At 41.8% G+C, this 10,087-nt stretch overlaps 1 protein-coding gene across 5 annotated transcripts in view; it reads left to right on the plus strand.

Annotated features, from left to right (window-relative positions):
- Positions 1–10,087, plus strand: part of LOC310854427 (ATP-dependent RNA helicase DDX3X-like) — a 50,423-nt gene that overhangs the window by 36,865 nt on the left and 3,471 nt on the right. For all 5 annotated transcript variants that reach the window (XM_083759067.1, XM_083759070.1, XM_083759071.1 and 2 more), the window contains 4 exons: positions 1,921–2,102; positions 3,389–3,506; positions 3,775–3,928; positions 7,581–7,705. In XM_083759067.1, the coding sequence (XP_083615193.1) occupies positions 1,921–2,102; positions 3,389–3,506; positions 3,775–3,928; positions 7,581–7,705 (579 nt within the window). The remainder of the gene's footprint in view (positions 1–1,920; positions 2,103–3,388; positions 3,507–3,774; positions 3,929–7,580; positions 7,706–10,087) is intronic.

A 10,087-nucleotide genomic window follows, 5' to 3' on the forward strand; every position in this document is an offset into this window, starting at 1 on the left:
TCTGTTACAGAGCGGTCTGTTACAGAGCGGAGTGGTGTTATAGAGCGGTCTGTTATAGAGAGGAGTGGTCTGTTATAGAGCGGTCTGTTGTAGAGTGGAGCGGTCTGTTATAGAGCGGAGTGGTCTGTTATAGAGCGGTCTGTTATAGAGTGGAGCGGTCTGTTATAGAGAGGTCTGTTGTAGAGTGGAGCGGTCTGTTATAGAGCGGAGCGGTCTGTTATAGAGCGGTCTGTTGTAGAGCGGTCTGTTGTAGAGCGGTCTGTTATAGAGCGGTCTGTTGTAGAGTGGAGCGGTCTGTTATAGAGCGGTCTGTTGTAGAGCGGTCTGTTATAGAGTGGAGCTGTCTGTTTTAAAGTGGAGCGGTCTGTTATAGAGCGGTCTGTTGTAGAGTGGAGCGGTCTGTTATAGAGCGGTCTGTTGTAGAGCGGTCTGTTATAGAGCGGTCTGTTATAGAGCGGTCTGTTGTAGAGTGGAGCGGTCTGTTATAGAGCGGTCTGTTGTAGAGCGGTCTGTTATAGAGCGGAGTGGTCTGTTATAGAGCGGAGCGGTCTGTTATAGAGCGGAGCGGTCTGTTACAGAGCTGTCTGTTACAGAGCGGTCTGTTACAGAGCAGAGTGGTCTGTTATAGAGCGGTCTGTTATAGAGAGGAGTGGTCTGTTATAGAGCGGAGCGGTCTGTTATAGAGTGGTCTGTTATAGAGTGGTCTGTTATAGAGCGGAGTGGTCTGTTATAGAGCGGTCTGTTATAGAGCGGTCTGTTATAGAGCGGAGCGTTCTGTTATAGAGCGGTCTGTTATAGAGCGGAGCGGTCCTTATAGAGCGGTCTGTTATAGAGCGGAGCGGTCTGTTATAGAGCGGTCTGTTATAGAGCGGTCTGTTATAGAGCGGAGCGGTCTGTTATAGAGCGGTCTGTTATAGAGCGGAGCGGTCTGTTATAGAGTGGTCTGTTATAGAGCGGATCGGTCTGTTATAGAGCGGTCTGTTATAGAGCGGAGCGGTCTGTTATAGAGTGGTCTGTTATAGAGCGGAGCGGTCTGTTATAGAGCGGTCTGTTATAGAGCGGAGCGGTCTGTTATAGAGCGGTCTGTTATAGAGCGGAGTGGTCTGTTATAGAGCGGTCTGTTATAGAGCGGAGTGGTCTGTTATAGAGCGGTCTGTTATAGAGCGGAGTGGTCTGTTATAGAGCAGAGCGGTCTGTTATAGAGTGGTCTGTTATCCAGAAATAACACAGTTCAATTCGGCCATTGACCAGAGGAACGGGAAGGCGGGGGGGGGGGATGGGGTGAAATGGCCTTGTGTGCTGAGATGGGAGGAGACATCCGGTCACCTCTCTATGAGGGCTTAAAGACATCCGGTCACCTCTCTATGAGGGCTTAAAGTTCTCAGTCCTGGGGACTGATTTCAGTCCGGAGGATTTCATAGGGGTTATTTAATGAGATCACTGCAGATTTGCAAAAAATCTTTTTCAGTCTTGGGATTTTTTAGGGCTTTAAGCCCTGAGTCTCTATCTCAGTGGTTCCAAAACTTTGTCATGTCAAGGAGCCCCAAATTGACACTAATTAGCCCTGCAGGCCCCATTTGAAAAGATAAGAGAAGATCTTTTCTTCTCTAGCAGTGATTCTCAACCCGTTTAATTTCAAGGACCCCCCCAGGTTTGACATGCATTAGGCTCAATGGCATGACTCAATGGCTCGAGCAAGCGGAAGTTTAGCCTAGCCTAGCCTAGCCTAGCCTAGCCCCGCACCTCAAATTTGAGGTCCGGGCTATGACGCACGTGACGTCATGAACGTCTGTCCACCTCCATGAAAGTGCTGCAATTCCACTTTTCGCCAGTAGGTAGTGGCAGCTTCAACGTTGGATAGCCTTACTGGGGGGGCTTGTTTTAGAGTCAAGTCTCACTTCCCTCTGGCGCCCCCTACAGGCAAGGACTCTCTGACGCTGGTGTTCGTGGAGACCAAGAAGGGCGCGGACGCCCTGGAGGACTTCCTGTACCGCGAGGGCTACGCCTGCACCTCCATCCACGGAGACCGCTCGCAGCGCGACCGGGAGGAGGCGCTCAGCCAGTTCAGGTCGGGACGATGTCCCATCCTGGTGGCCACCGCGGTCAGTACGCCTGTCTGTCTGTCATACTGTCTGTCTGTCTGTCATACTGCCTGTCTGTCTGTTATACTGTCTGTAATGCAGTGCTACTCAACCTTGCCGAGTGGCCCCTGAGCCATGTTAAGTTGACTAGCCCAGGTCTAATGGTACTACAAATGCGCCACGTCTCTGCGCGTGTGTGCATGTACGGTTGTAATGCAAGTAACTCGAGAACCGTTCGCCGCACCGACTTCACATTCGACACACGCGTTCCACACCCCCACAGGGAGTGCGGTGCCCAGTATCGAGTCGGTCGGACCCACGGTTCTCCAGAATCACCACAAAATGCTCTGCTCAGTCTCTGACAAGTGGGCCTAATCAGCCTAAATCCCCTCACCTGTGCAATTTCCAGCCTCTGCCTCAGCCAATTGATTGCCATGGCAATCCCACACCTGCCAATTAATTACTTAACACATCAAATGCGTGAAACGTATCCATACGCTTTTTATATCTCGACCACGGTATGCGCATAGCGTATCTATACGTTTTTATGTTTTTTTTAATGATTACTGTACTTCATCTTTATACGCACCCAGACAACATAGAAAGTAACACTGATCGGCTCTACAAAGATCCGGTATGTGATCCGAGAGTTAAAAGCCCCCCCCCCTCCTGAAAAGAGGTCTGGTCTATTTCACAGCCGGGCTTAGCGTCTCCCTCGATACCGTGGATGAAGCTCTTTTCCATCGCTGATCGCTCCTACGTGCTTCTTTGCCCAAACATGTCCAGACATGTCAACCACTAAACTCACCGATCCAGTAACGCGTCTCACCGTTATACTATCGTTCTGAAACGATCGGTGGAAGGTAGCCTACACTGATCAAGACTTTTGTTGCCCCCAGCTGTTACTGCGATTGAGACAATGATCAGATATGTGCGCATAATCATCATCATCATGAAGTTATCATCATAGCGAGTTATAAAGGTTTAAAGTCACAGAGATTGACAGGCAGATATAAAAATAAACATAAATAAATTATTATCATATACATACTACACACTGAATGAAAGCCCTAAATGTCTACTTTTAGGAGGAAAACAAATACACATTGATCCCATGTACAGTTTGTCAGTAGGCTGCTTTCATAAGAAAAAAACTAATACTGTAATAATAATAAAAATCACACCCCTGTGAAGTGAGCAGTGCAATGTTGTGAAGTGAGCAGTGCAACATTGCACTGCTCACCGTTGAGAACCCCTGTGATAAATGACTACATTGTAAATTCTCTCTCCCTCTCTGTCTCCCCCAGGTGGCAGCCCGTGGTCTGGACATCTCCAACGTGAAACACGTGATAAACTTCGACCTGCCCAGCGACATCGAGGAGTACGTCCACCGCATCGGACGCACGGGGCGCGTGGGGAACCTGGGTGAGGTCATTTACCCATCCTATAACAACCATGAGCGGTGATGTCATTCACCCACAGAGCGGGTGTTGGCCAATCAGAGGCCACAAACTCCGTTGTCTCCCCCCAGAAACAAAGACTTGAGTTTAAAAAAACGTTCGCTGTGAAAGATATATATATATATATATATATTTTTTAGTGCAATGTGTATCCCTGCATGCCTGGGTCCGTCCGAGCACGGAAATAGCATCACGGTAACTCTGTAATTTCGTGTGTGCGTGTGTGTGCTCAGGTCTGGCCACGTCGTTCTTCAACGATAAGAACGGGAACATCACTAAAGACCTTCTGGACATCCTGGTGGAGGCCAAGCAGGAGGTTCCTTCATGGCTGGAGAGCCTGGCCTACGAACACCAGCACAAGAGCACCAGCAGAGGGCGCTCTAAGAGGTGGAGAGAGACACACACACACACACACACTAGGGCATTCACTTCTAATCATTTGTTACTAGTTGACTAGTTGCCTAGTTTACTAGTAGACTTGTTTAAAAAATTGTATTTTAAAAACTGTGTACATTAATGACTATAACTTTTTCTTATCAACTAGTACCAACAAGGTTGACTAGTTGCTCAATGCCATAACACCCACACACACACACCCACAGACATATAAACGTAGACGCCCTTTCCGGCTCTGGAGTGTAATGTGCTCGAGGGAGGGCAAAACATTCCCCAGATTCCTTGCAAAATTTCAATATATTTAGTCTCAGTTTTAGCCATCATAGCTTAGATTGTGTTTAGTTTTCATCATAGCTTAGATTGTGTTTAGTTTTCATCATAGCTTAGATTGTGTTTAGTTTTCATCATAGCTTAGATTGTGTTTAGTTTTCATCATAGCTTAGATTGTGTTTAGTTTTAGCCATCATAGCTTAGATTGTGTTTAGTTTTCATCATAGCTTAGATTGTGTTTAGTTTTCATCATAGCTTAGATTGTGTTTAGTTTTCATCATAGCTTAGATTGTGTTTAGTTTTCATCATAGCTTAGATTGTGTTTAGTTTTCATCATAGCTTAGATTGTGTTTAGTTTTAGCCATCATAGCTTAGATTGTGTTTAGTTTTAGCCACCATAGCTTAGATTGTGTTTAGTTTTCATCATAGCTTAGATTGTGTTTAGTTTTCATCATAGCTTAGATTGTGTTTAGTTTTCATCATAGCTTAGATTGTGTTTAGTTTTCATCATAGCTTAGATTGTGTTTAGTTTTCATCATAGCTTAGATTGTGTTTAGTTTTCATCATAGCTTAGATTGTGTTTAGTTTTCATCATAGCTTAGATTGTGTTTAGTTTTAGTCATCATAGCTTAGATTGTTTAGTTTTCATCATAGCTTAGATTGTGTTTAGTTTTCATCATAGCTTAGATTGTGTTTAGTTTTAGTCATCATAGCTTAGATTGTGTTTAGTTTTAGTCATCATAGCTTAGATTGTGTTTAGTTTTAGTCATCATAGCTTAGATTGTGTTTAGTTTTCATCATAGCTTAGATTGTGTTTAGTTTTCATCATAGCTTAGATTGTGTTTAGTTTTCATCATAGCTTAGATTGTGTTTAGTTTTAGTCATCATAGCTTAGATTGTTTAGTTTTCATCATAGCTTAGATTGTGTTTAGTTTTCATCATAGCTTAGATTGTGTTTAGTTTTAGTCATCATAGCTTAGATTGTGTTTAGTTTTAGTCATCATAGCTTAGATTGTGTTTAGTTTTAGTCATCATAGCTTAGATTGTTTAGTTTTAGTCATCATAGCTTAGATTGTGTTTAGTTTTCATCATAGCTTAGATTGTGTTTAGTTTTAGCCATCATAGCTTAGATTGTGTTTAGTTTTAGCCATCATAGCTTAGATTGTTTAGTTTTAGCCATCATAGCTTAGATTGTGTTTAGTTTTAGCCATCATAGCTTAGATTGTTTAGTTTTAGTCATCATAGCTTAGATTGTGTTTAGTTTTCATCATAGCTTAGATTGTGTTTAGTTTTAGCCATCATAGCTTAGATTGTTTAGTTTTAGTCATCATAGCTTAGATTGTGTTTAGTTTTCATCATAGCTTAGATTGTGTTTAGTTTTAGCCATCATAGCTTAGATTGTGTTTAGTTTTAGCCATCATAGCTTAGATTGTTTAGTTTTAGTCATCATAGCTTAGATTGTGTTTAGTTTTCATCATAGCTTAGATTGTGTTTAGTTTTAGCCATCATAGCTTAGATTGTGTCTAGTTTTCATCATAGCTTAGATTGTTTAGTTTTAGTCATCATAGCTTAGATTGTGTTTAGTTTTCATCATAGCTTAGATTGTGTTTAGTTTTAGTCATCATAGCTTAGATTGTGTTTAGTTTTCATCATAGCTTAGATTGTGTTTAGTTTTAGTCATCATAGCTTAGATTGTTTAGTTTTCATCATAGCTTAGATTGTGTTTAGTTTTCATCATAGCTTAGATTGTGTTTAGTTTTAGTCATCATAGCTTAGATTGTGTTTAGTTTTAGTCATCATAGCTTAGATTGTGTTTAGTTTTAGTCATCATAGCTTAGATTGTTTAGTTTTAGTCATCATAGCTTAGATTGTGTTTAGTTTTAGCCATCATAGCTTAGATTGTTTAGTTTTAGTCATCATAGCTTAGATTGTGTTTAGTTTTCATCATAGCTTAGATTGTGTTTAGTTTTAGCCATCATAGCTTAGATTGTGTTTAGTTTTAGCCATCATAGCTTAGATTGTTTAGTTTTAGCCATCATAGCTTAGATTGTGTTTAGTTTTAGCCATCATAGCTTAGATTGTTTAGTTTTAGTCATCATAGCTTAGATTGTGTTTAGTTTTCATCATAGCTTAGATTGTGTTTAGTTTTAGCCATCATAGCTTAGATTGTTTAGTTTTAGTCATCATAGCTTAGATTGTGTTTAGTTTTCATCATAGCTTAGATTGTGTTTAGTTTTAGCCATCATAGCTTAGATTGTGTTTAGTTTTAGCCATCATAGCTTAGATTGTTTAGTTTTAGTCATCATAGCTTAGATTGTGTTTAGTTTTCATCATAGCTTAGATTGTGTTTAGTTTTAGCCATCATAGCTTAGATTGTGTCTAGTTTTCATCATAGCTTAGATTGTTTAGTTTTAGTCATCATAGCTTAGATTGTGTTTAGTTTTAGTCATCATAGCTTAGATTGTTTAGTTTTAGCCATCATAGCTTAGATTGTGTTTAGTTTTCATCATAGCTTAGATTGTGTTTAGTTTATATTTAGTCTCAGTTTTAGTCATCATAGCTTAGATTGTGTTTAGTTTTCATCATAGCTTAGATTGTGTTTAGTTTTAGCCATTATAGCTTAGATTGTGTTTAGTTTTAGCCATCATAGCTTAGATTGCGTTTAGTTTTAGTCATCATAGCTTAGATTGCGTTTAGTTTTAGCCATCATAGCTTAGATTGCGTTTAGTTTTAGCCATCATAGCTTAGATTGCGTTTAGTTTTAGCCATCATAGCTTAGATCAGGGATGTCAAACTCAAATACACAGTGGGCTAAAATAAAGAAATTGGTACAAGTCGAGGGCCGGACTGTGTTTTAACACACGGGCCATTTTTGGGGAGAGGGGTAGCTGAAAGTTAACCACAAGTGATATACTTTCACTGCTGATCAATAGTGAAGAGAAGACGCATGCTTGGGCTTGTGGGCCCTCGATACGTGACAATTGTGGGACTTATTGTGGGAGTATTATGGTGGTCTGTGCAATATACCAGAGAGCCAGTTCTAATACTAATTAAATATCATCCCGCGGGCCAAAGATAATTCATTCACGGGCCTTGAGTTTGACATATATGGCTTAGATTGTGTTTAGTTTATATTTAGTCTCAGTTTTAGCCATCATAGCTTAGATTGTGTTTAGTTTTCGTCTGTGAAAAAAGGTTGTCGACTTAACATTTTTTGTCATAGTTTTAGTCAATCGAAGTCGAAGTGTCCTTGAGCAAGACTCTGAACCCCTGATTGCTCCCGATGTGCTGGTTGGTGCCTTGCATGGTTTCCTCCACCATCTGTGTGTTTGTGTGTGGTTTTAACATGGTTTTCATGTCCACCTCCCCTCAGGTTCTCGGGCGGCTTCGGAGCGCGGGACTACCGCCAGAACACCACCGGAGGCGGCGGAGGAGGCTTCGGCGGCCGCGGGGGGCGGGGCCAGGCAGGGCACGGCGGAAACCGCGGCTTCGTAGGAGGTAAGGGTCCGTCCGCTATGCCCGTTCACTGTCCTACTGTCTGGAACTAATGGCCTGTTTGTATGTGGTTCTGTCTTCTGTCTGGAACTAATGGCCTGTTTGTATGTGGTTCTGTCCTACTGTCTGGAACTAATGGCCTGTTTGTATGTGGTTCTGTCCTACTGTCTGGAACTAATGGCCTGTTTGTATGTGGTTCTGTCTTCTGTCTGGAACTAATGGCCTGTTTGTATGTGGTTCTGTCCTACTTCCTGGAACTAATGGCCTGTTTGTATGTGGTTCTGTCCTACTGTCTGGAACTAATGGCCTGTTTGTATGTGGTTCTGTCCTACTGTCTGGAACTAATGGCCTGTTTGTATGTGGTTCTGTCCTACTTCCTGGAACTAATGGACTGTATGTGGTTCTGTCCTTCTTTCTGGAACTACATGTAATGGCCTGTTTGTATGTGGTTCTGTCCTACTTCCTGGAACTAATGGCCTGTTTGTATGTGGTTCTGTCTTCTGTCTGGAACTAATGGCCTGTTTGTATATGGTTCTGTCGTACTTCCTGGAACTAATCAAGGACTGTCTAAAGAGGACGGGACGCGGAGACCGTAAGGGCGCCGCCATGTTGCTCACATGGTGCTCCATGGAAGGAAAGAAACATGCGCAATGGGCTTTATGCAGCCATCACTTCCTCGTTCAGCTTCCTTGGTCTCTACTGCGCATGTTTCTTTCCTTCCATGGAGCACCATGTGAGCAACATGGCGGCGCCCTTACGGTCTTCGCTTCTTGTCCTCTTTAGACAGTCCTTGGAACTAATGGCCTGTTTGTATGTGGTTCTGTCCTACTTCCTGGAACTAATGGCCTGTTTGTATGTGGTTCTGTCTTCTGTCTGGAACTAATGGCCTGTTTGTATGTGGTTCTGTCCTACTGTCTGGAACTAATGGCCTGTTTGTATGTGGTTCTGTCCTACTTCCTGGAACTAATGGACTGTATGTGGTTCTGTCCTTCTGTCTGGAACTACATGTAATGGCCTGTTTCTATGTGGTTCTGTCCTACTTCCTGGAACTAATGGCCTGTTTGTATATGGTTCTGTCGTACTTCCTGGAACTAATGGCCTGTTTGTATGTGGTTCTGTCCTACTTCCTGGAACTAATGGCCTGTTTGTATGTGGTTCTGTCCTACTGTCTGGAACTAATGGCCTGTTTGTATGTGGTTCTGTCCTACTGTCTGGAACTAATGGCCTGTTTGTATGTGGTTCTGTCCTACTGTCTGGAACTAATGGCCTGTTTGTATGTGGTTTAACATGGTTTCCATGTCCACCTCCCCTCAGGTTCTCGGGCCACACCACTACTGTGGTGGGGGGGAAGATAATAGTTTTGTCAGTAGGCTACTGTGGTGGGGGGGAAGATAATAGTTTTTGAACAAATCAATTAGGGATGTGCCGATGAGACATTTTGGCCGATATCGATATCCGATGTAATTAATTGCCATTATGGCCGATAACCGATATAGTCGATAGTCGATATGATCTCATTCTGTATTTAAAAAAATATAATTATTTGGGGCATTCTGGAAAAAGGCTGAATTTGAAAAAAGCAATTATTTATTGCTATTTATTTATATTAGTTATTCAAATGTTGGCTCATATCCCAAAATAAACAGCTTGAATGTAGTATTTTGTTTTAAATGTTCCAACTATTGACTCTTTTCAAAGCTTCCCCAGAAAACACTGATATAATTTGCAGCCTTCATCGTCACAAAAGGCTTTTTCAGGCTTTTTTAAATTTATTTTTCAACATAATTATAATATAATTAAATATCTGCTAAATCCGATATTTTACCGATACCGATTAATTGGTTTATTGGTTTAATATCGGCCGATACTGATGTGTTTGCCGATTAATCTCCCATCACTAAAATCAAGCGATCCCTTTCTCCTGTGGCAGTGCGCACAGGAGAAACTGTCTGTTTACTGTGGTGGGCATGTCCACATAAAAGCATGATTTTTAACAAATACTGTATATTATAATAATACCTGGTGTTCATGTTTTAGGGTGGGAAAAAAGTGGCCTCTGGTCCTAAATAGTCAATTAAAAAAATGTCTTCTAAATCCTGACAGTTTTCTGATAAACCCTATGTTTCTATCTCAGTTGTTCTCAAACATTTTCATGTCAAGGACCCCTAAACATATATTTGGCCGACGGCCCCCATCTGAAAACATGTTCCAGGGACCCCCTCTCCAGAAGCAAAGATTTGAGTTAAAAACGTTTGCTCTGAAAGAATACATATTCCAAATTTGTGCCACATTTTCACGATTTTTCAAAAATAGCAGATTTTCAACAGCTAAAGCATAACATGATGCTTAAAACACCAATAAGTGTTCCCTCCCAAAATGGCTCAA

The sequence above is a fragment of the Protomyctophum parallelum genome (assembly GCF_964188405.1).
Source record: "Protomyctophum parallelum genome assembly, chromosome: 23".
Taxonomy (NCBI): Eukaryota; Metazoa; Chordata; class Actinopteri; order Myctophiformes; family Myctophidae; genus Protomyctophum; species Protomyctophum parallelum.